At 46.7% G+C, this 26691-nt stretch overlaps 1 protein-coding gene across 2 annotated transcripts in view; it reads left to right on the forward strand.

Moving 5' to 3' along the window:
- C1H4orf19 (chromosome 1 C4orf19 homolog) overlaps window positions 1-21338 on the forward strand; it is a 78497-nt gene extending 57159 nt beyond the window's left edge. For both annotated transcript variants that reach the window (XM_028508033.2, XM_036019685.1), the window contains exons 2-4: window positions 3813-3862; window positions 18572-18625; window positions 19622-21338. In XM_028508033.2, the coding sequence (XP_028363834.1) occupies window positions 18594-18625; window positions 19622-20546 (957 nt within the window). In that variant the 5' untranslated portion in view covers window positions 3813-3862; window positions 18572-18593 and the 3' untranslated portion in view covers window positions 20547-21338. The remainder of the gene's footprint in view (window positions 1-3812; window positions 3863-18571; window positions 18626-19621) is intronic.
- Window positions 21339-26691: the final 5353 nt, after the last annotated feature.

The following is a 26691-nucleotide window of genomic DNA, read 5'->3' on the forward strand; positions in this document are numbered from 1 at the left end:
CTTGTTTTCATTTCCGAGAGCTTTTTTTCATTGCTGTTCTCTAATTTTTCTTTATAGCCCGTGGTTCTTTTGGGGAGCACATGTTTCATATTCACACGTGCACTTCATCACCTGGGTTTGGGTTCAGAACCCCTTCCCTTTGCCGTGTATTTCCTGCTGTGTTCCTGGCCCAAAAACCCTTTCCAAACACTGTACTTACATCCTTCCGTTGAGATGGACGGGGGAAACCACCCGAAGCCTGCAGTGCTGAAAGGGATTTAGGAACTAACTGCTTCTTAAACACCTTCCAAACTGTCCTGATTTTAGTTCTTCCCTCTTCCTTCCGACCTTCATCATGCCTTAAGGATTCTACAGTCTATATTGAGCCGGCTGTTGGTTATCTACACTGCTGATTACTAGGTCTGTTACTTCGCATTCGTGGACTTTCTGTTTTACAGTATCTCCTCTTTTGCTCTCTCTGTAAGTGTGTGCCCATTTATTCCTGTAGTGGACGGTGCTGGACACATTTGTCTTGTCTGCCACCTTTCTCTTACCATCCCGCCATCCATCACGTCAGCTCGCTAGGCTAAATACGGAGTTCAGGATCTTCCCAATACTGCACACGGCTCTCCTTCCAGCTTCCCTGTTTAGGGAAATGCCTTTCTTCCTGTCTGTCAGCCTCAAAAATAAGAATAATTTTAATAATACCTTCTTTATGTCACAGAGATTCCTGCTTTCTTGGATTTCTGGCATTTCCCCTCTTAAAATTCAGTACATCTTAACAAAAATCCTACCTTGTATTACTTTTTGGAGAAACAAAGATAATGAGATGTGATCATTGGAATCAAGGGACTTCCAGGGCAGTGGCAGGAAAAAAGATAGGGATCTGACTAAGAGATGATGCTGATGATGCTGATGCTGATGCTGCTGATGATGATCTAAGAGAGGATGATGATCATGACCATGATGAAAATGATAATGAATGAAAAAATCATAGCTAATCCTGTTGAGATTGTAGTTTGCACCAACCACTATGCTTGATACTCTTCTGTGTTCTTGCACTTAACCCTAATGCCTCTCTGAAAAAAGGTACTGTTATAATTGTCATTTTACACATAAGGAAACTGGTAGTGAGGCAACAAAATTTTTCCAGGACACTGTATATAAGAAATATCTAAACCAATGTGCAATGAGAAACCAGAGACAGTAGAAAGTCATGTTTAACTTGAAAATCAGTGAGAACTTGACAAACTAGATTTCCAAGTTTGCCTTTTCCTCTGGATTCCCTTTGATACCAGCATACACCAGGCTCTTTTCATCTTGTCGCTGAATTCAAAGTACCAGCCTTCTCAAGTCTCTCTGTACCCACCCCTTTCAATTTGCCCTGCGTACTACCAGCAGGCGAGGCTTTCCAATACACGCCACCGTACTGTCCTTCACCGCTCAAGAACCTGCTCTTTGCCAGTCATGTCATGTGTGGGCTTCTGGGCCTGTTTTCAAGGAGCCTCAGTAACCTGGTCCCATATGCCACATCCATCCCCAAAATCTACAACATGGGTCCCTCCGTTGTCATTCTGTATAAGTCGTATTTTTTACTACCTTTTTGCTTTTACTAAAACTGTCCCCTTTGCCTAACTAATGTCTACCCGTCTCTCATGATCCCATTCTTTCTGTAAACGTTTTCCTGGTACCCGGACCCCACTGGGATGGCTCTTTCTCCCCGACTCCTGTGATGCTCAGCACGGATCAGCTGTGCCCGTGTTAGGTCCCCAGTATGTTCAAGCCCATGGAATGTGGGTGCTCACTCGCCCAACAAATTAGTCATGTACCTAAGGCACCAGCAAAGCAAGTGTGCCAGAAATATTTTCTTTTGAAAGAATTTATTATTTCAAAAAGTCACCCTAGGAAAAAATAGAATTTCTTTGAAGCGTCTTTTTTTTATGGTTATTGTCTTTATTTTGATACCTGATCTTTATAGGGCTTAGAGCTTATAAAATTCTTACTGTATCTCTGGGTATTGTTAGTTTTTATCTTGGAAGGTTCTTGAGTAAACAGATCATGATGTACACTTGTTTTGTAGAGTTGTACCCGAGGTAGACACTCATTTAACATATGATAGTTTTAATAAGACTTATGCATAATGTGCATTCTGAGATAAAACTATAGAATTAAAATACCATATTTTGTTGAATAGTGTCATCAATGATAACGTGTACCATTTATCTTATACACCAAAAAAAAATAGAAAACAGTGCTGTCAATTTAACCATGATATGCTAATGATTGTAAGATACACAACAGTCCCAGAGATGTTAAAAGGTAAATGAATACACATGCATATTGGATTTGGTGAAATATGTACATCGTTGTTTTATAATATTGTACATTGGTATTAAGCATCTTACAATTGTCAATGTCCTTTTAAAAGACATGCAATGTACCACCTAAATGTGAGTCACCACATGAAGAACTGCCACAGGTAGATAAACAGTGATGGAGCCATGACCCTTCCCTTGGAAGAGATTACAGTCTAATGGACGGAATGTTATATAAATGAATTACCGTCCTCCAAGGCACAAAGTGAGCAGAGCCATCCAAGAGGTTGAAGATCCAATAGAAAATAAAAGAATGGAGCAATTACCTTTAGTTGGGATTATTTAAAAATCTTCATGGAGGAAGTGTGTGTGAAATAAGTATTGAAGAATCAGTAGAATTTTGCAAAATATCAATGGGCATGGATGCAAGCCAGCTGGAGGAAATAATATGTGCAAAGGTGCTGAAACAGAAAAATGTAGACATGTTTAGAAAATAGTGAAACCTCTAGATTGGCTAGAAATAGGAGTGTCTCGAGGAGTTTCAGAGAGAATCTTGGAAGGCCATTGGCGCCACACTGTGAAAGACCTTGAATGCTTCGCTGAGTTCACAAAAGCTTGGTAGGCAATGCATAACTATGTAAGACTTCTTAACAGAAGAGTGGCTTGTGGAATAAGAGCATTGTTCAAAAAGTTTGTGTTTGTAGATAGTGAACTACTTGTCTGAAACAGAGAACTATTGATGGGGGAGAGAAACATTGGTCAGTTGCCTCCTGTATGTGCCCTTCACCAGGGATCAAACTTGCAACTTGGGTATGCACCCTGACCAGGAATCGAACCTGTAGACTTTTGGTGTATGGCATGATACTCCAACCAATTGAGCCACCCAACTAGGGCGATAGTAAATTATTCTAATAATTATAGAGAAGTTGGTAAAAATCTAAATATTTGTTTTACTTTCAAATTCTATATACCATTTTCATTATAAGGCAAAGCTATTTGAAACCATGTATTCTGTTTACATATTATACATGTGTTCATTGAAACTTTATCTGATATGTCTCCAAGAAGCAAATAAATGCCTTGAATTTCTTTCTGCTTAATTGAAACATTACCCATCACAGATGAGACATATTATCAAAGTAATGTTTGTCAACAGTAATAAAAAGCAATAGCTTTCGGTTATTGAACAATCCCAACAAGCCCAGCATGTGATGAACAGCTCACATGTTGTGCCATTTAAGTCTCACTGCAATCTCATTTTACAGAAGAAACACTGAAATACGGGTAAATTGCTAATATAATGCTGAGTGTCAGGAGCTGGGCTGCAAACCAAGGCCTAGTGAACTTCAAAGAGCTTGTCTGCCTGTGCTGACTGGTCCGGGCCAGGACCTCCATCCCCCCATCCCACTGCCCAGCGCCCCCACAGAAAGGCTCTCCCCTGTCACTTGGTTGATGCAGCTTGGCTGTGACACGGAGACAACTTGCAGACCTCAATTTTCCACTTTTTTGTGGTTACAGGAAGAGAAGTTAAACTTCTAGAGAGACCTAATGGACAGTCTCCACAACAGGTAAGCTATTTTCTTTTCTTAATGCAGTGGGGAAAAGTTGATTCTACTTTCTATTAAACTTTCTATTACTCAGTCTTCCACTATAGTTTTTATTACCTAAAACATTAAAGCCGATAGAGCCATCCACGAAGTCTGTTTCTTTCTGGTGCATTCAGGTTTGAGTAGAACTCTGTTTCTTTGTACTTTTGTCATTTGGGAAAACCGTTCTCAAACACGTGAGGTGAGGCATGGCCCAGCTAAATCTTCACACTGAAAGGTTTCCAATTCATCTATCTCCCCAGGCAGTTTGGGGTTTCTCCAACGCCGCCCACCTCTCCCAAACAGTGATTCCTGAACTGTAGTCTCGGGACCCACAGCATCAGCCTCACCTGAGAACTTGTTAGAAATGCAGATTCTTGGGCCCCACCCCAGACTGCTCAGGCAGAAACGTGGGGTGGCGCCCAGCCCTGCAGGATATTCTGGTACACTCTCAGGGTTAGGAACCAGGCCTTAGGATTCATTCCTTCCTTTTATTTCTCTCTGGGTCTTCTCTCAGCTCCCTTACCATGTCCATCTCCTGCCAGTCATAGGATATGGTCTGCTGCGTATCTTACTCCAGTGGAACTCTGGTCCTGAAAGTAGTGTCTGTCTTGTCCTTGCTCTCCTTTGCAAATTCTAGATGGTCAAGCTGCCTCCTTGGTACAAAAAAGACTTACCTACATTTAAGGCTCAAATTTCTATCTATTCCATCCTTTCCCCTACTTGTTGCTATCATCTGGGAACTTTCCAGCTCTTGTGGATCATTCAGTGCCATAGGCTCAAGACCTTCTTGACTCGCCGCACCTCAGTTATCCCCACTGACACTACATTTTCATTCCCTTCCCTGACCACATCCTAGGCCATGTCATTAACCATGAACTTTAATATACCAATGTACCTTTTAGCTCTTCAAATTCCTCATACTCAAGAACACAGGTCACTGGCTTTTGATAAACCTAGTTAGGACCTTTAGCCCCCAGGACTCCTCCTCCTCTAACCAGACTCTCAGCAGACGGCTCTACCTACTTACTGCAGACCCCGTGGCCCGTTGCTTGAGCCACTCTTGCCAGCACCCTCAGAATCCAAGCCCTGTGGTCCTTTACCTCGACCTGGGACAGTGTAAGAACCCGCACTTGTGGACCTTTACCCAGGGCACTGGCCATTGCTGGGAGAGGAAGACCTTGCGAGAATGCACTTACTGCCTTCACTCAAGTCTTTGGTTGCTGACTGCAGTCAGCCGTCTTTCCAGGGTTGCTCCTTTTCTCCACCACACGTCACCCCAAACCTCTGGCATTCGAGCTTTGACTCTTACCTCCTATGACAGACAGTCTTGCCTAGCATATCCATAAGAAACTCAAGTCTTGCCACCCCAGCATCGAGAACTGTATCTCCACTTGCCCTGGCCCCTTTCCTTCTGGGTTCTGAGGAAGAAGTGAGTATCCTCACTTCCCTCGAAAGGTTATGCTTTCATGGGTGACCTTTGTCTTTCTAGTAACAAGTTGTATTATGTGCATCATAAGCAAAACAGGCCATTTGAAGCTCTCATTCTAGATCAAAAGGTTTCCACAAGTAAATTGACGTGGTTGAAAAATAAGAATCAGGGCAGGGAATTAACCTTTACAGGTCGTCCTGGCTTGATATCCTATATTTTCCCTCACTGTCTCGGCTGTCTTCAGTTTCCTTCAGTCATCTGTTTTCTCCTCAGCATGTAGAATATATTTACTCTCTCTCCCTGCAAAACCATCCCACGGTCCTGTATCCTCCTACAGTGTAACTGGTCCCTTCTCCGTCCCCATCCCAGAGGAGCTCAGTAAGAGCCCCCACACACCTTTTCATCTGTCCCAGTCATTCCCCAACCCACTGCACCCCAACGCCCATGTCTGTCATTCTGTAACCTTCCCTCCCTTCTTACCATTAACCCCCTTATTACTAAAACCCACATGTGCTTTTCTTTCCCTCCCTTTCCTCTGAGGCACTTGGCACTTGTAGCGGCCAACTTCCTCACTTCTAACTCCCTCCTCTCTTCTTGGTACAATGCCTGACGTCCCTCCTCCTTCCCTGAACACACTTCCCGGCCTCCACCTGGTCAGAGCAGACATTTGGGGAAGGGCAGTAACCAGGAGACTCACGGGCTCCACGTGGCTGAAAAGGCAAGAAAGACACAGCAACAATTAGAGAGACAGAAGTATTAACGTTGCGCTGAGGAGGCAAGGTGAAAGGCGAGATGGTGTGGGATGGCCGGGTCTCAGTGGGCTGGAGGTGCAGTGAGACAGCGAAGGAAATAGCCTACGACAAGGCCGTTGGACCAGGAAAGAAGCATCAACTGAAAAGAATTTAAAAAGAAACCTTAAGTTCAAAGATTTGAAAGAAGGTTAGCATGGCCAGGGAGAAAAAGAGAGGTGATACACTAATGGGTTGTATGTTACAGAAAAGACTCTGTCCCTTATTTTATAAGGTTCTTATTGGTTTCCAGTGAGTTATTGGTGTTGATTCCCATTAGCTGCTGTAGTGTTTCTATCCAGTCCCTTCCTGCAAGGAGTTAGTGAATGAAGAACCGTCGCTCCCAGGGGAACAGCGGGGTTAGGGTCCTGCAAGCCTTTGGTCGCCACGTTTTCATCCATCAGTCAGTACATAACCGGGTTTCATGTGTGTTTCTGCTTCAAGGCACCCTACTCTATATACATATTTAATCTGTCAACATGGAACTCAGGGCTGACATCGTGGAACTCACTCCTGGGTGAGTTTTCTCTGTAAAGCACCTCATAGCCCTGCAGAACACTAGACAGCACTTGAGCGCTATGCTTGGGGGCCATTGTAAACAGCAACATTACAAACAAGAAGCATAAACATGTAAAAAAAGCATGACACTAAATGAATCCCAGAAAAGCTGCTCGCTTACAATATGAGAGCTGGAACGAGAAGGCAGAGCGTCGCCTTCTTTGAGCTCAGCCGGAGAAGCACAGGCGTTAGACGACTCAATTGCCTTTGCCACTTTTTGCAAGTCCACGAATGATCTCAAAAGCACCCCAGGTATCCATTTGGGTTACAAATAAATTTTAGCAAGTAGGTGAATTCACAAATACAGAATCCACAAAGAAGGAGGATCAATTAGTTATGCACATTAAGTGTGTGGATTATCACTTGATATATAGGAAGCTCTATGTAAGTTTGATATCTTTATCATTTTCTTCATTATTTTATGTTAGTAAATATCCTGAGGGCAGTGGACACCTCTGAAAAATTTTAGGCTAGGGAAGTGAATTCAGATTTGTGTCCTGAAAAGATCATGTGACTTCTGTGTGGAAGATGCAGAAGAAGACAGGAGTGCAGGCAGAGACAGGAACCTATTGCAGTAACCCAGGTGGGAAAGCGGTGGCAGGGCGATGGCAGTGCACATGGAAAGGGTGACTTTAAAGGAGATGGGGTCGGGAGGCAGTGGCATCCCCGCCTCCCCACAGCAGCATTCCTGCATGCCCGAGCTGGCCTCGCTCCCCTGGAACGTGCTCTGGAATTCCACCAGCACCACTGGCTGCTCCCCTTCGCCCACAGGCCTTTCCAACCTTCCCAAGGTCACTCAGGCACTCCTCACCTTATGTAACATTCGATGTGACATGTCCGTGTAACACCACATTAGTCATCTCTTTATGTATCTGTCTCCCTTGGTGGACCATGAACTCCTTCCAGATCCCTGGAATCAAGTTCAGTACTTGGCACGTAACAGGTGCTCCAGAAATATTGGTTTGCATGAACGGGTGATGATTCCTTTAACCGACAGGAGAGATCTCTTGCCTCTTCCTGTCCTAGTAACTGGCAGAGTGTCTTGCTTCCGATAGGTGCTCAATGACCCTTACTCAGCCTTTCCAAGTAAGAAACTATTTTTTACTATAATTCGAGGAAACTTTGGGATCCTAGTTCCATACACAGAGGGCCATCTACAAATATGGGACGATCTGTTTTTTCTTGTCCTCTATTTTATGCTTCCAGCCTTGAGACTCCTTTTATAAAATGAGGCGATTAGGTGTGGTGTTCTCTGAGATTCTTTGTTGCTTGGGCACTCTGGAATTCTGGGAATTACCCAGAACTGGTTCATTCCAAGCATCGAACTATGAGCTATGCTTGATTGTAAAGCTGTCATTATCTGGAGCCTTATAAGGCTGTATTGTATAAACTTTTCTCCATGTCATCTCCTGCAAAACTTCCTTATCATTTCCAGGACTTAAGTTTTTCTAAATGCTGCAGGTTTCTCCCAGACTTTTCCAACTTCCCAGGTAGGAGCACTTGCCCACATTGGACACATACCACAAATGGAAGGCATGCCCTGATTCCCATGGGGTTGCAGTGGCGGAGCGGGGGGGCGGGGCTTGATCAGAAATTACTCATTTTTATCGAGTGCCTAAGAGTGACTAGTGCCCAGTGGTTCTGTTCTTAGAGATGATGACCATGAACATGACAGCAGCCAACATTATTAAGAACTTGCTACTTAGCAGGCACACTTTGCCAGGCCTATCACGTTTAAATCATGTGATCCTCATAGCAACCCCGCACGATTCAGTGCTACTATCTTCCCCACCCAGGAGGGGTTTAGAAGCTTGGGAAGGAATCTAGGCTTGTCCAGAACAGTTACACCTCACGGCAAATGGGCTCATTTTGGGTGGGAAAAGGGAGAGAACTGGATAGAGGTGATGGAGGGGCTAAAGTCCCTTCCCCAACCACAGTGACCTGCCCTATGGCAGGCACACAGCAAGCTGCAACACGTATGCAGCTCATATGTTAAACAGTATCAGTTTTTGCAGAGTTCAAACTGTTGTTGTGTGTTGTTTGGTAACTTAGCCAGAAAGTCTAGCCAGGAAGAGGCACGCCTCCTCTCTCACAGAGAGGAGTTATGCAGTCACTGGTTTACACAGGTATTGGAAGAGCCGGTGCGGCAACACAAAGACAGTCAAGCCAAAAAGACGTTACTAGCCCAGGGTGAGACACAGAACCAGAGGCTGGGGCAGTAGTTGGAACCCAGGTGAGGAGGCGCTGTGGTCCTCAGTGCCTCCGAGGAGGGCGGGGCTGTTGGACGTCCAGGCTGTGGCAAAGACGTGCCTGTTGCTGTGATGAACAGCATAGTTTCCAAAGCAAAGAGAACAGTGAGGGAGGGAAACCTCGATATCTCCCATCTTCCCCTTCTAGTCTTCCACCAGCACCTTCCTTTGGTGGGACCTGTGCAGATCCAGAGGGCAACAGTCGCTTGGCATGGCGGCGCCCGGAGACACTGGGTGAGGGCGGGGAGGCAGGGGCGGAGCTCAGCGCAGGCAGGCGGTGGACCGGCAGTGTCTGCTTTGTTCCAGCTCTTCCCCCACTGCGAAACGGTTCGGGTTGTTCGAATTCATTCTGGATTATTCGACACTTGGTTTATTTTAACTTTTCCCCAGACAGAAGACTAAAAGACCAAACATAAATCACAAAGGTTTGAAAGCAAACTCTGTAAAACAGACACAATTTTTAGCAATGTAAGAGGATCGTAAAACAGTGCCAGTTGGGGATGGGATCAGCAACAGCAACTACACAAGTTTGCCTCGGACCAGAATAATGTCCTAACCAAATGGTCATGTCGGCCAGCTTGGTTTGGGCCATATATTTTGTCACCAAAGGGGGCCAATGTGATGGTAGGTAGCTTCCTCACTGTTTGCCCAGAACTCCCTAAGCCAACCAGGGTTCTTAGGATGTGAGTCCCGCCTGTCCCACCTTTCAGTAAAGCTCCCCCAGACCGGCCAGCAACACAGCCAAGCAGAGTGGCCCGGACTGCCCTGCCTTACAGCAGTACGGGTGTGGCCCCAGACTGGGGGGCTGGTTAGAAACGCAGGTCATCAGCCCGCTTCAGACCCAGGTGGATTCCATACGGGCCCTGTGCCCTCTCCTCCTCTGTGTGTCCAGCAGGACCCCCACCTTCTCTCTCTCTCTCTCTCTCTCTCTCTCTCTCTCTCTCTCTCTCTCTCACACACACACACACACACACACACACCAGACACACACCCCAGTCTTCATTCACTAATGGGTCACCTCTCTCGTCTGCTCCAGACGGGACCTCGCTCCCAGGAACTCCAGTACAGAGAAGAGGGGCCGGGCTGCTCCATCTCTTTCCTTGAAACACCTCCCACCAAGGGCACAGGAGGGCCCAAGGGGACTGGCAAGGCATCTAGGGGGCCCACCATCAGCTACTAGCAGGGTGGGACCAGTTCTATATGCCTTCTGTTTAATTTTAATAGCTCATGCAAATTCAACCTGTTCAAACACAATATTGTGAAGTTATTTTAAGTAAAAATAATGGGCTTCTTTCCCCAGAACCTTCAAATTGGGCCACATTTATTTTGAGGCTTATCTTTACCTCCTAGTTCACGCCCACACACCTCATCTGGAAGATGGAGCCCCAGGACCAGCTCCCACCACGGGTAGCCCGGGGGTGGGATCCAGAGGGAGGAACTGGACCCTTGCACACCCCCAGGCTCTGTCCTCCCTCATCCTCTCCCACAGAAGTTTTGTCCAGACATACAGGTGGGAGAGGGAAACCCAGACTCTCCCATTGGGGGTTTGAGGAGCAGTCATTGCGTCAGAAGTGGCCTCTGTAGAATTCAGTGGTCTGGCCCGACTACTGAATAAGCCTCCTGCCAGCCGGAGCTGGAGAAGGAAGGCCCTGCTTATGGTGGGGCCGTGGCCACCACGACTTAAAGGTGACACTAAGTGTCTGACATTTTTACCACGTCCCTCACTCTGTAACTTTGCTTCCCGGCAAGACACCGGCAAGACACCGACATTGTTTGTGCCTGTTTCTGAGACCTTTCCCCTAGCAAGTCCCTCTCTTAAAATTAGCTTAAATAACCACTCTGCACTGCCATCTGGTGATGAAAAGATAAAACCACACCTATGAAATTCTGTCAACATTTCAAGAGAATACAGTTCCCTTTTGCAAAAGCTACTGGATCACAAGTTGCTGCTCATTGTGTAAGCCAGTGGACTCCAAAAACAACAGAAGACAGATTATATTGATACAATATGAAATACTATGTAATGCCCATAACTATATAAATATTGTATAATTATAATTATATAATCAGGGAAACAATAGCAACAGTGCTAATAATAACCAAACTGTACCACTTGATAACCTTTACCATATTTTTCAGACTATATGATGCACTTTTTTTACCGTATTTTTTGCTTCAAATTTTTTTTTCCTATTTTCCTACTCTAAAACCTAGGTGTGTCTTATGGTGCGGACCCCAGATGCACCTAGGTTTTATTTTATTTTTATTTTATTTTATTATTTTATTTTATTTTATATTTATTTTTGCACCTAGGTTTTAAAGGAGGAAAATAGAAAATTTTTTTGAAGCAAAAAATGTAAAAAAGCACACCTTATAGTCCAAAAAATATGATATATCCATTTACTTATCTATAGAATACTGGTTTCTACCTAAAAGGGTTATTGTAAAGTCGAATGAATACCTGAAAATCTTTAAAACAGTGCTTGATAAACACGAAACACCCAGATGTTAACTACTTACAATTATGAGTAAGTACTGGGAGTATGCCATACATCGTGGTGAATGCCTTACATACTTTTATCTCATTTAATTTTTCCGAGTGACCCTGACGAACAGGAACAGTTACTGGTCCCATTTTGCAGATTAGACATCCGATGCTCTCAGAGGCTGAGGAATGTGCCGGAGGCCACAAAGCTAGCAAACGATGATGGTGGAACTGGAGCCCCCAGCTCTAAATTGTCGTTTAACCACTCCGTGGAACTGCCGAGGTGGTGTGATGAATCTTCCCAAATGTCTGTATAAATTCCATCCCACCCCACACACTTACCCCCACACACACGCGCATGCACACGTATGCACGCGGTTACTCGCTCAGAAAGCCACCGGGATGCCATGCACTGCTTCCCCAGAAACCAGCCCCGTGCCCCGGGCAGGGGAGTTGGCTGGAGAGGTGTGGACTCAGTGAAAACGCTGCGTAGCAGCTGTGCCTGTTCGAGAAACATCTGTCTTACGAAGCACGGACTAAGTCCTACATCAGAAAAGGGGAAAACTGGCCCCTGGCCCAGAAAGAGCTGTGTGGAATGTCTTTAAGATGCACCGACAGGACTGTGATGTCCCGGTAGAAGGCCCCGGGCAGAAAAGAGGAGCGGCGTTTTCACTGTTGTACCAGAGGTGCTCCTCCCCTGCTCAGCACGGACCTCCGGGATCCTGTGAGCCCAGCAGTGAGCTGGTCCCGGGGCCAGGACCCAGCTTGCTCCCCAGAGTCAATCCGTGGAAGGGCACAGGCACCCTGTAGACAGACAGACAGACAGACGCCCTCCCGGTGAGCAGTGCCAGCCCCGGGAAGGGCCAGCAAGGCAGCACCTCACATGGTGCCATCTGAGTGGGGCCCGGGCAACCTTTCATTGAGGAACCCCAATCTCTACCCTGACGTCCTCAGAGACCGATTCTTTTTGCTCCTAAAAACAGACTTCTGACATGGTTTCCTATGAAAACATACCAGGAGGCCAAGGGTTGCCAGGCGGTGCTCTGAGACCCACTGGGAGCCCTCCCGCCCAGGAGCCTGCCCCTCCCCCAGCCCATTCCAGTGGAGAAGGGGGTCCTGCAGACACTCTTGCACCCTTACAGGGTCCCCCTGATCTGAGTCCTCACCCCTCCCAGGACTGCGCTGTGACGCACTCTCTCACCCCATCTCAAGGCTCCGGGGTGCTGGGCGCCGTTCTTCCTGGTGAAGAGAGGAGCACACCTCTACCAGAGGCCTGCAGGCCGCAGGGAATGAGACGGAGGGAGACCTTAGGTCCTCCTGAAGGCAGGCAACGGGATCGTGCGTGGGGTGAGTGTGGACCCGGCCCCAAACACACCCTAACGGCAGGGTGATGGGGTAGTTGACAAACGGTTGAGCGCGGCTGCCCACCTATGAAAGGGTCATGCTGGTGCCCTCCTGGCAGGGGAGACCTCAGGGCTCAGGGAGGGAGCGGTGTGCTCCAATGTCGTGGCCTCCTTTTGCAGAAACGGAGGAAAGAAGAGACTCGGCATCTTTCCCACATCTCAGGGGCCGGTGACGGAGCCCTTGCCAGGACGTGTCTTACACTGCGCACAGGCATTGCCCAGCCGTGTTCGCCGAACACCACGTGACATGATTAGTTTAGGGCACAAACCTCCCCCAGGTGACTAGGACCCTCATTTCAGCCGTCATTTCTCCCAACATGTCACACAAAATACAAGTTTTGTTGGTTGTTAATAGTCTCTTATGAAAAAAGAAAAGTTCTGTGGTCAAGTAATTTTGGCGATTTCTAGGTTCAACCAAGTAAAACAGTTCCTTTCGTCAACTACGAATGTGCTCATCTTTACTCTCTGCCATTCCCAAAGCTATTTGGGCAAGGAACCCAGTTTTTAGCAGAGTGCTTCTTACAAACACCCCTCCCTGCACACAAAGACCCCATGAAACCCAGTTTGAGGGGATGCCAACACCTACCTCACGGCACCTCGACTATTGGGAAGGCATAAAACGGGCTGTTAGATGGTGCTGGTAAGAAAGGTCTTCTGAGAGTCTTTGGGGTTTCCGCAATCAGTGAAGCGCAGCCTCTTTAGGAAAGAAGGAAACACGCCAGAAAAATGGGTCCCAGAGAGTTTCCAAGGCCTGCCCAGAAAGGAAGGAACTGTGTGAGGGAATAGATGGGGTCATCCAGAGCTTGTCTCCTTGTCCTCATTCAACTGCAGACTCCATGCCGTCCGTGAGGTCGGGCTGGCCGTCTTTAGCCTCCTTGATAAAGTGCCTGGGAGCCGTGTTCCTTCATCCCCCTTCAGCCCGGGAGCTCAGCACCCGGAGGCAACTCAGCTAAATACCTGTCGGCTTCGCCTGCCCACCAGGTTACCTGAATTCCCTGCCGTTTTCTGTAAACATCGGCAAGTTGGCTTTTCAAAACGGAGCTGTAATTTTAAATGTTTAATTTTATTATGTCTCTCTCCCAAGGACTTCATCTCTGATAAACTCAAACCACATCCCAGCAGGTGCTTTAAAAGCTCGGTGACCGGAACCCCCGAAGCAGAGCATCCTTCACTCTGGCACTGCACCCGGGAGGTTTCGCTGTTTCCCAAACGGGGGAAGGAGGAACCCAGGTCCCTCCCCTCTCTCCCAGCTCCTGCCCTTGGCTTTTCCTTTGGGACCACGGGGGAGTGAGAGATTTGATCAAGGAAAGGGGTAAACCTTCTGTAGGAACTTCTAAAATCCCACATGGGTCCCCCACTTCTTCAACACCTATCAGTTAGCGCCAGTCATTCCTTCGTTTGAGTAACAGTGTGAGGTGTTCCGAGGGAGCTGGCCTAGGGGCTGGCCTAGGTTAGGCCTCGCCAGTGAGGAAGGAGCTCACGTTCACGGGCCAGCAGACAGCAAGTCCGCTGCAGCACCTGCCTGACCGTGAGGCCCTCTCTCAGCCAGGGCAGTGGGCAGGACAGGAAGTGTGCATGCATGGGGCCGCCTGTGGGGCAGAGGCCTTCAGTAAATAAATACTCAGGGTGACAGCTGAATGCACAAAGCTCGGTGAGATTTTGATCAGTTCCTGCACACTTCTTTTTTCTTCTCTTGTTTCATTTTGACATCATTTCAGGCTTACAGAAAAATTGCAAGAAAAATACAAAGAATCCCCATATACCTCGAGTTTGAGAATCTGTCTTTTAAAAATAATATTTAATATTTCATAGCCTAATTAAGTATGATGGAAATAGCTATTATAAATCTAAGAAAGTGTTTAGCTAGAATATGAATAATTTCAAGCAAGCTGATAGGTTTTTGCTACTACTTTTTCATTTGAAATGTTTTCTCTATTGTCTTAGTTCTGTTTAAGTTTTATTTTTAACTGTCATGTTTATGGTTTATTTTATATAAACTTTATAACAAAATGACTAAATTAGAAAAAAGAATCCTCACTTACCCTCTACCCAGAGTCCCCAGATGTTAATGTTTACCACTTTGGGTTTATTTTCCTTCTCTGAATGCACATGCACACACACACAATTTTTTTCCTAAATCATTTTAATAAGGTACAGATTCTATGCTCTTGACCCTTAAATACTCCACTGTGTATTTCCTAAAAACAAGGGCGTTTTTTTATATAGCCCCCAGAATACTGATTAAAATTGGAAAATGAACATCGATTTAATGCTATTACCCAATCTGCAAAGGCAGCCCTTTCCTGCCGGGCGAAGCCTTTTCCTATATTCCCTTCACTTCCTGATGAGTGTTCAGCCACTTTCCCCACCTGGTTAGCAAACTCCTGGCTCTCCCCAGTCCTGCCCCTTCTTCCCACCTCCACCCTTCTCCCCCTTACGAAACAGGACTTTTCCAGCAAGGAGACCTGACTCGTAACTGATGGGACACTGCCATGTCCATCCTCAAACACGCGACTGTTTAACGTCAACACCGAGCCCAGGGCAGAGCCAACCCCCAACACGAAACCCCGGGCCGCAGCGGGCAGGCGCCAGCGGTGATGGACACCCGCCCTAATGGTATTTGCTTTTCCCCTGTGCAAACAAGATGATGGCTATAAAGGGTATTTGCCCTTTGCCTTGCAGTTGCTTTCCTGTACTCCAAAGAGAAAGCAAATTTTGACTGTGCCCCGTAATAAAGGGCACCTGACAACCGATTTCTCACCTCCATGCTGGCTGTCGTCAACGTGAGCAGGAGGACAGGGGAAGCAGAGAGGTGGCCCATCTCGAACTCAGTCTTACTCCACAACAATGTGTGTTCTCCCCGAGTCCAGGTCTCACCCCGGACCAAGAGCACTTCCTTTCTGCACCCACCAATGGGGGACCGCCTCCCTAAAAGCAGGATGTAGGTGTGGGAGTGACATATGGAAAGAGGAAAAAAATGAACTGGATATATTCGCCATCATCAAATAAGGAGGAATAATTGTAGATACGGGCAGGCAGGGGTTGGCTGAAATACGTTAGCCCCCGCCCTTTCCACCAGCGGTCACACCGCCTTGGACATCAGCGCTGGGCTCCTGGAGAGAAGGAGTGTCGCTGGGGAAGGCAAACACCGGGGGAGGTGAGAGAGGGCAGAACCTCTACCCAGGCAGAAGCTGTGACCAGAGCCCGGGAGAGGGGCGGAGCATGGCACTCAGGTGTGGGCCCCGGTCTGTGGGAACCCACGTGGTGTGCCCTAAAGGGAGGCAGGGGGTGGGCGGGGGGGGGGTGCTGGGGAGACTGGAAACTTGATTCTGCAAGGGGACAACCATGAAAACATCCTTCACAGTCACGTGGCTTTGAAGAAAAATATAGATCCTGTGGTTTTCCTGGGGCAGAGGCAGGGAACCCTAAAAGCCACAGGTGACGTGTAAATTCTGTAAGAAACAGGAAGTGGTGGCTGTTAAATCTTAGCAGTCATTGTGTCTTGGGTGCACGTTGCTTATGTGGCCTCAGTGGCAGAGGGAGGGGACAGATCCAGCCTGGCCGGGCTTCCTCAAGGTCGACTCAGCCTCTGCGTCACTGTCACCGACAACACCAGGTGGCACTCCAGACATGCCTGTCTTCCTTCCTTCCTTTCAGAAGGAACCCTTCCCCCTGTGCGATGCTTCAACTCACCATCCTGAAGGTGGCTGATCTCTTTCAATGATTAATATTTTACATCTGTTCCAATTATGTTTTATCGCTCGCATTCCACCCTCTCTCAAACACTTAAAAGCCTTTTCTTTCATTCTTTTTTTTTTTTGGCCTCCTATCCTCCTGGCTGATTGTTTTGTTTTGTTTTTTGGTAGAGTCCTAGGTAAGCAGAGGTGCTTCCAGTGTGGCAGGGGTAGGGTTTGAGAGCAGGGGATGGAGGGAAAGCGGGCAAGAGGGGAGGACGGGGTTAGTGGAGGGAAAGAGGTACATGTGGTGCATTGTATCCTGTTTATCCAGCTGACTTGTGGATTATTAGCAGAAAATGGACATAAATGGGGAGCAGAGGCTGGACACACGGTCCTGGGTTTGTGAAATGGTTAATTTAATTGAGAGTGCTTTGAAGAAGGAAAAAAGTTGTACGCACGTATCGTGGGCTAAGCCCGAATGACTCCTGTCTGCGGAACTTCTGTCGCACTTGGGGTTTGTGTCTTTCAATTGGTGCCACAGTTGGTAGAAATACACCATTTGGCCCATATGCCAGAACAAGTATCACTTGGTATTAGTGCTCTTGTTTGTATGCGTTTGTCATGCAAGTAGGCTACATCTTTTTCAAGTGCAAGGCCACCATCTTTTTTTAAGCGTGCTGTATCCAAACAAAGCTGAGTAATAAGTATATGCTTAGTATGAATATTAACTCATATGATCCCCAACAAACATCATGTGTAGGTATGTCATTATCCCCATTTGAAGATGAAATGGCTGAGGCCCAGAGTCATGTAACCAGGAAGAGGCTGAGCTGGGCTCTGAACTAGATAATCCAGGCAAGTCTTCCCATCGCAAATCTGTAATCACGTCGGCAAAGATCTTCTCCTCTTGTTTGTTTTTGGTCATATGAGGTCGCACTCACCAGTTGCAGACATGAGGATGTGGATATCTTTTGGGGGTGGGCTTTTTTCACCCCTGCATAGGAGGTTATTTGTGGATTTGATTTATCTATGTAAACCTCGTCTCCCGTAACCAACCAACCGGTCCACACTTCTTGGAAAACACCAGGCATCTTCTTGGTGGGTGAAGGCTTGTGAGGCAGCTTCCTGGGAAATTCATCCACGACTGAGAGGAGGAAAGAGCGAGCAGGGCAGGTGGTGACCCAGCCAGGGATCGTTCTCTGTTCCGAGCGCCCATGTCTAGCGGAGACGGAGGGACTGGGGCTTTCTGTTCTTTCATTGGATTGTCTGTCTAAAGGTCATATGTATTAGAGATGGAGAGTGACTTAAAGGTTTTTCCACACTCATTTGTAGGATTTTCAAAGGAAAGACCAGAACAATATGGTCAATTTTACATGAAGAAAGGGTTTTATTCAGAGGCCAATTACCAGGAGGAGGGGGATGCAACCTTGGGAAAGGGCGGGAGACAGTGGGCTGTTGAGAAATGAAAGAGGCACAGACATGAGTCCGTCTGCCACCTGGAAGCCCAAGTAGAGTCCATGAAGTACATCCAGAATCATTCCTGGGAAGGGAAAGGGAAAGCAGGAGCAGTTTAGCCCTGGTGAAGGTTGTGCTGATGACCCTGGCTGTCACCGCCTCAGGTCTCTACCATGGAACACACACAGCAGCTGCCATATATATGCTGATGTCCTTAAATACTTGAGTAACTACTCCTCTGATAAGGACACCTCTCCTCTCTCTTATACGTCTGCTCCCAGGTCCCCCGAAGAAGGCAGTGGAATAGGAAACACACTGGTCCTTTTCAGCCCCACCTTGCTCTCCCTAGCATTCTCCAACTTGTATTAATTTGCTCAGTTGCAACATGGAGGAGACATTCGAAACTGCCAGCGCTGGGGGAGGGCCTGACACAGAGACAAGGGTCAGTGAGCGTGCGGGAGCTCTGAACTGGCGATTTTCGATACAGAAAGGCATTCCTGTGCCTCCCTGGCCCACACGTTATCTTTCTGCCAAAAACCCGGACTCCACTCACTTGTGAGTATCTGGGAAAGAAAAAGCAAACTTAATCTATATTACAGTGTCATTCACTGTGTTTTCTCCTTTTCTATGTTTTCTTTTTCCAGATGGTAACAGAAAATAATCCAGATGGGGTGCAGGTGCTGTAAAATGATACACAGGTAAAGTTGAGAAAAAACACAGCTCACTGGAATGGAGGAATGCATGATTCCCACGGAGGCATTTCTCTGGCTCGGGGCAGGACTGGCATGGCCAGGAAATTAAGAACTTGGAACTGCATTGATGTCATTTAAGAGGACAAGTGGCCTAGATTTTTAAACTGTTTGGGTTTTTTTGCTCCCTTCTCAGAGACGTTGGGACCCCCATCCTTCTCTGAGACTGAGTTTGGTTGGGACTGAATTTACATTTCTCCAGAGAATTTCCATGCAGAGAAAAGCTTGGGGTTCAGAGGATGCCCGGCATGGCATCACTGGAAATAAATCGTCCCCGTCATATATGTACACCCAGTGTTTTCCAGATTCCGTTCCGGAACGAGGACAATAGAACAGAATTCTCCGTAAAATAAAAGGAAAATTGACGATTTTGCTTCCTTAACAAATACATCTTTATTATTATTATAGTTCTATGCCATACCTTTATACATATACGTATGTATTTTTATCCATACATATGCAGACACATACATGCATATACAACTGTCACTCCACTGCAATCATAATGGGATGTTAGACTTTACAAAAAAATTTATTTTATAAGTGTCTTTCATGCCAGTCCAGACTTTATATTTATCGTTTTGATGACTGTATGATATTCCATTGGGGGTGTGCCATCAGTACTTACCCAGTTATTTCCCTGTGTTTGGGCATTTACTTTTTTTTCTTTTTTTGGTTTGTTTTCAAATTGTATGAACTGCTTTGTTCTGTGCCGTCTTCCCACCCTCTTTTGGATCCCCTCCTAAGACCTAGTTCTGGTAGTAAGACATTTTTACACCAACTGTGTCTACTTGATTTAGACACACATATAGGCTTAAATGAGTAACTAATCATAGAAATGAACAGGAAGAGAAGGAATTGTTAATAGTAGAAATTAACAATTAATAGTCATAAATAAATAAAGCTGATAGTGAGCCTGACTGCTCTTCATTGTTCTCACCCCAGCTATCTCTTCGACCCAGTGCAAGTGCCCTCACCTGGCTACGTCAACGAAGTGAACAGCTGCAAGTTCGATGAAGAGGACACGGTTAAATTAAAAGGCAAGCAGAGCGGCGAAGTCCAGGTGCACAACCATGACCTTCAGGATGAGAGCTTGAGGAGGACTGTGAGCAGAGGCAGAACAGCTGGCCCACAGGAGCCCTGCTGGGCTCCCCAGGGACCGCACCCTCAAGGGGACAGAGGAGGGGGACACTGTGCAGAGAAGACTGGTGGGGCCGTCAATGGCATCGGGCCCACTGCAGTCCTGCAGCCCCCTGGGGATCCCAGGCCCCAGCAGGGTGGCACAGTTTCCTGGGCCGGTACGGGGACCCGTGTGCACCTGACTCCACCCTTCCTCGAGGGAGGGGACGCCAGGGAAACAGACTGGGCGCTGCAGTCCTCGGAAGAGACCCGAGTCATCGGACGTGGAGACTCCAGGGTCCCTTCCAAGGCAGAATGCCCTGCCGTGGGAGTGCAAGACCACGTCCTCCAGATACCAGCCCCAGACTACCCCCGATGTTGGGGCTTAGCTGGAGGCACCGTGGATCACGAGGAAAAAGATCACCTTTTCAGGAGCCATCCTGAGGAGCCGCCCCTGGAGGAAATGCGCTCTGACGTGGTAGGGCGGGGTTTGAACGTGCCCTTCTCCGTGAAGAGAAGCTGGGATTCACTAAACGAGGCTGTGGCGGCAGAAGCCCTGAGCGTCTACTTTAAAGAAGAGGATCCTGCCCAGGCCGTGCCTGTGGCCCATCCGACCAATGGGTGGGAGGATGCCCCCGGCTGTGGGGCAGATGGGATTGGGGGGACAGAGGACGAGGACGCTGCAGTGGCGGAAGCCCTGGCAGCTCTAGAAGCAGCTACTGCAGGAGAAGACTTGGACGAGGCGAATTAGGGTAGGGGCTTTGCGCCATGCAAACAAGCTAGGGTCGTGAGGGGATGAGGGGCATCTGGGGACATGATTGCTCCACAGACACCCAGCTGTATCCCTGCCCGCAGCGAGTGGTGCAGCCTCACCCATTGTTTACAGCCAGCATCTGTTCTGATGATTTGAGTTCCCGTGCCACGTTCCGATCGAGAGCATCCCTGCGCAGATGGCCCATCACTCAGGACACTGGAACAAAAGTCAGAGTGGGCCAGGGTGCCCGGGTCTAGAAACAGCCTGCCCACCGCTCCCCACAGCTCCCCACAGCATCTGGTGCAGATGCTCTGAGATCCCGGCACTTCAGCCCAGGAGCACGGACTCACGGGACATTCTCCTCGTTAATTCTTTATCTTGCTTTCAAGAGCCAAACATTGGACCCTGCCTGGAGGGGGTAACTTCCCCACTATAAGTGCCTGTTGTGTCCCCGCGCCAGAGCACGGCCCACGTTCAGGCACAGTCACCCAGGGAAGTAATCACTAACCAGTTGTCTGACAGCCAGTGAAGCTCAGCAGCACTCAGGGTGGCGCGGAAGCCACGAGTAAACAAATGGTTAGTCATTAGCTGTGCCATTACGACACCTTGACCTTAACTTTTTTACATTATTAGTTTTTAATCTCCTTTGGGATTGGGGAGGCCAGTCAAAATAATTCTTGAAACTGTGTCATGTTTGTGTTTGAAGTTGATGAAATTTGGAACAGTGAAGGGACATATAGAGTGTTTTATGCCATTTAATGCCTGATTCTGATTAAAATATAACAACATCATGCAGCTGCCTGTATTGACCCAATGGTGCTTCTAATACTCCTAGACTGATGTCAGTGACCTTTGATGGTTTTGGTTTTTGGTTTTTGGTTTTTTAATTTAAAGAGCCAGACTTCTCCATCACACTTGAGGAGATCAGGTCACTTTTCAGAGAAGGACTTTGGCTCCCTGCCCTTGGGATCCAAAACCTTGACAATGTGACTACCTGGGCCTTAAGGGTAAACAGGCCACCACCTGTGGGTGTCAGCCTCTAACTTATAAAAACAGGGACGGCCATTCTGACACGAATCAATGGAGAATTTATAGGATTGTCAAGACTAGGAAAATATAAACACGGAAGATGCTTTAATATGGTGTTTCATAACCAGTTCTGAAACCTGGTTGACCGTGGTTTGACTTCCAGCTTTGCCATGCAACCTTGGGCAAGTGGTCAACTCCCTTCTGTCCACCCACCTGTTAATTAAGAACAAGAACAGCGTGCACTTGTAAAGAGCAAATGAGACTGCTCAAGTGTGGAGCACGAGGCCTGTCCCACAGTAGGCACTCAGTACAATAAGTCTTCCTAGTTAGAAACACCCTTTAAATTATTGTTTACATCCTCACAATGGAAGATGCTGATACTGTGAAGTATATATAATGTCATTGGGCATTTTAGTAATTATTCAACATAAAACATGATTTCTGAGCCTCCCAGCATCTTCAAGGATAATACCCTAAGAAATGCTTAACTGACATACATTACCCTGGGTTTGCCTGGTGACAGGTCACCCGTACACACAAGGTCACTCAGAACCGTTAAAAGACAAACTGTTGGCATCATTAATTGCACTGGAGATGTGTTTGCTATTGTATTTGGTACACCGAATACTTAATGTTTCAGAGCAGTTCCTTCAACAGTTTCCCCAAGTGTATGTGCTGGGATTAGGTCGCAGCTGCGTGTGATAAATGGCTCATAAAAATAGGTATTTGCTTGCCTCTTCCGTAGAAAAGTCTGGAGGGTGCATTTTGGGCTGGTAGAGCATTCCATGGTATGAGTGACACATGCCCCTTCTGTAATCTTGGCTTCCTTCTCAAGGTCACCACGTCGTCCACAGCAGCTGCTGGGGCTCCAGTCGTTCCATCTGCTTTCCATGTAGGAAAAAGAATAAAGAGTCACAAGATGTCACTTCCTCTCTACCAAGGGCCTCCAAGAAGTATAATTCAGCCCTTCTGCATATACCTCGTTGGTCAGTTGGTCAATATCTGGCCATATCTAGATGGCTAAGAAAACTTACCTTTCTAGCTGTGTGCGTGGCTTTTCAAATAAATTCAGGACTCGGTTACTGAGAAGGAGAAATGGGCATCACATTTTGAGGTGGGCAGCTTATAGTCTTTGAACATCAGGTCTTCACAACACAACAGCCTGGGAAAGAGCCGGTTGGCAAGAGGTTGAAATTGTGAAATTGTATTTATATTTAGTGTAACACAGAAGGGGTTTAAACCTTTGGTCCAGGGGAAGCAGAACTGGACTGTAGTCCCCACTGATATCTCCGAAACAGAAGGATTAAAGAAGGAAGTTCAGACAAGAGAGGGGTGAGGTGAGCTCTTAACACAGACAGATCTCTTTCCCTGGCCCAGAGCCACTTCTGCATTTACATACGCACATAATTTCACATTTGAGGACTGCTGCAAATAGTTTACCATGATTAACAACTCTCCCAAGTGTTAAAGGTTCTTTTTCGGGCAAATGACTGCTTCAAACAGTAAACAGATGACCAAGAATTTCAAGTTTGTTTTTTTTTCTTAAAGTAATCCTGGCCCCTTGTGTCTTTATCCCAAAGTCCAGACTCCACCAAAGAATGTCAGAGGAAAGTCAAAATCTTGAGGTTGAAAAGAAACTCCAGACCTAGCTCTGTCCACGAGGGTGTCTAGCAGCTGCCTGAGCATCCTGCTCCGCACGGTGCTTGCTCTCCGGAGCCTGCCGACAACAGTGAGCCTTCCCAAAACATTCTGGAGAACTGGAGAGCTCAGATGCACTCTCGGTGTAAGGCACTGGCTGTGATTAGGAGTGGACATCACACGCAGTTCACAATCTTAGCAAATTGCACCAACTGGGTATTTACCAGGTCAAATCTTGATCTTAAGGCTTTTTTCTATATTACATGTATGCTTCTTGAGCTAAGAAGTTAGATTTCATTTTTTACTAGAGGAAGTTGAATTAGTACAATACGATGACAGTAAATCTTTTCCCCTGGCTTTTAAGGTAGATAGTAGCAAGTTGTTACAGCTGTCAGACCAGATCCCCGGAAGAATGAAGGGAATTTGAGGTTTCTTAGCGCGTGCCTGTTTGTGTATGCTCGGGAGTTGTGGGCCATTCGCCTTTCCCTCTTTCTGCCTCACACCGCCTTTGGTCCGAAGGGTGAGAGTCTCTGCCCTGGCCGGGTGGCTCAGTTTCTTCCACACACAAAAGGCCATGGGTGTGATTCCTGGTCAGGGTGTGTATAGGAGGCAACTGATTGATGTTTCTCTCTCATCTCTCTCTGAAATCAATTTAAAAAAACATATCCTCAGGTATGGATAAAAAAAACACAAAGGGTAACATTCTTTCTTCTCTTCCGAACTCTCCCGTCCGTATCCCCCAGCTGGAGGGGCCCCGGGAAGAATGCACGAGGCAGCAGGTGCCAGCGCGTGGGCGGAGAGCCCCTGACTGCCTGTGTGCTGTCGTCTGCATGCAGACACGGGCACGTGGCCTCCAGTCTTAGATTTGAACCTTATTTTCCACCGAGGGGACTCCTATTTGCACCAGTCTTTATGATACAAATGTGGGAGTTCTTCCTTTCTGTTTATTTTTGTCCCTCAAGTGGAAACCTCCTTCACTGTGAAATCCTCTGTTTTAGAAGTAGAGCTAATTAAACAGACAAGCTGAACTGTTCTTCATAGTCCATCCTCTGCCTGTTAATTTTGGGGGAAAATTACTCCTTTATTTACTAACTTTGTAAGTTTCTCCAACGCATCAGGTTATGGTGGACACATCGAAACAGTGTGACTTTTGAAGCGGCCTCAGCTACGGTAAGAAACAACAGTTTAGACAAACCTATTAAACACGCTGGTAACAGATGATTCTCACCTACACGCTGAAGTCAGTTGCTTGGAGTTGACTTAGCAATTTTTGTTTTTGTTTTGTAATTTTTTATGGAATGCATTGGGCTGACACTGACTGATGAAGTTATACAGGCAGCAGCAGGGGCACAGTTCTGTAACACATCATCTGTGCACCGCGCTGTGTGTGCCCCGCCCCGAGGCACGTTTCCTCCCACCGCCATTGGTCGCCCTCGCACTAGCAACTGTTTCGGCTTTTTCTTGTTTCTCACTGAAGTGACTATAATAAGCAAGTGCCTTTGCCTCGGTCCAGGGTGGTGTACGGCAGGAGGGGGAACTCAGTGTCACTTGTTGAGTGAAAGAACAAAAGCTCTTCACAGTATGATTGGAGAAACACCATGCAACTGAGACTCTGAATACTCATTGTGAGGCTGTGCTGTGTTGTCATAGAGGCATAAATGCAAGCCCGCTGGAGCACAGTCTGTATAACTTTGAGAGAAATTACATTTATCATTCACGGTCCACATTCTCCAACTTCCTTGCTCCATTTGAACATCCAGGCTTTGACGGGTGGGGGAGGGGCAGTCTGTAGACAGAGAATAGAATTTGAGCATCCAGTGAAGGTTTAGTGTCTATGATTACACCATGTTACCTTGAGGACCCATATTGAAACAGAAACCTTGAGAAAATCATGGTTTGAGGCCAAGCAGTGGGAAGCTTTGCTGACCATGTTTTCTAGTCATCTTGAAATCAATCTTTAAAATCCTGGGAGAAAAAGAACAAAAGGACGTGCATTTGTGTGGTGAGACCCAGAAGTTGCTTTTCTCTTGGCTCCTGATGGTAGATTGTCTCTATAGTAACACCTGCATGCACCATAAACATGTCATCTACTTCATAGAGCAATATTAAGATGAGAGAATTAAATATTAGAGTTTTAACATTCTCTTTCCACATCCCGTGGAACCTTTGAAGACCACTGATACAGAAGCTCACTTAGACTATCTGCCAAAGTGCCTTCCTTGTAAACAGACGAAACCAGACTCACGGTTTTGACATGCACAGCATCCGTGTGCGTGCGAGCCGCACACTGAGAATACAAGCAAACGTGAAAATGCGTACCCCAGCGCTGCTCCTCTGTCGGCCCCCACCCCGCCCTGTGAGCCCGATTCCTAGGAGACTGCTGCATTTTCTGTTTTTAAGCATTTTTGGAATAGTTAATAAGAAACTAGGGTAAAATATGACCAAGAGTCAGGAAAGTAGCCAAAGAATTTTACCTACCTGCCTTATCAAAACTGCACATTCCAGACTCACATAAGTAAGTGAGACAGTTGGTGGACAGGCTCAGTGAGATATTTGTTTAGATCCTGCTATCTTAAAAGCAAAACTATAAAATTTTCTTTTGACCTCACCTACCAACCTTTAAAAAAACTACAAAAAATAATTTCATTCCCAACATGAAAAAAAATATTATCCTTTTCCGTTTTCCAAAATAGTCCTAAGGCTATGGAGGCGGCACGTGTAAACCTCGGTACTCATATAAACAAGGAAGATCTCACAGGTCAAAGAGGGTGGAAGGTCCCATTAACAAACATGCTCCTCTGTCTTAAATGTTGCTGCTTACAAAGGAAAGCTTTAAATTACCCATTTATGAGGCCCTAAGAGCGTAGCTCTAAGATTTCCGTGACACCAGCCATTATCCAAGGGACGAACCAAGAGCTGTCACAGAATTTAAAGAAGTTTATGGTGAAGAAAGTGGTAACAAAAATATCTGCAGAGACACTATATCAAAGTAATTTGCCAAATAATGTACTTGCTGCTATAGAAATCTTATTCAGTAGTAATTTCTGGGAGTCACCAAGTCATAGTTTTTTGTTTTTAATAGTATAAATGTAGCTTCAACCTTTTTTAAACTTTTATACTTGTTTAAACTTTTAACAACTTTTTGTTAAGCAGTGAGTACAGCGCATCATCTCACATAGGTCCACCAGGCCCCCGCGAGGTGGGGTATGATCATCCCATTCCACAGATGGGGAAGTGGGGGCTCACAGGCTATATTCCTCCTTTACACAGTCACGCAGCCAGCCAGCGGCAGAATCTCCGCTGACCCCAGGCTGAACAACGAAGGCACCCTTTTAAGGAATACGTAATACAGCCCGTCTGTGGACAGCCACGTTGCCATCAGACGAAACGGGGCTGAATCAAATGTGAAGCGTCTAAGAAGAGAAACCTCTGGTCTTGGTTATCTCAGGGGATGCGACCATCGGAACAATAGAAT

This window comes from Phyllostomus discolor, chromosome 1 (genome assembly GCF_004126475.2).
Source record: "Phyllostomus discolor isolate MPI-MPIP mPhyDis1 chromosome 1, mPhyDis1.pri.v3, whole genome shotgun sequence".
Classification (NCBI taxonomy): Eukaryota; Metazoa; Chordata; class Mammalia; order Chiroptera; family Phyllostomidae; genus Phyllostomus; species Phyllostomus discolor.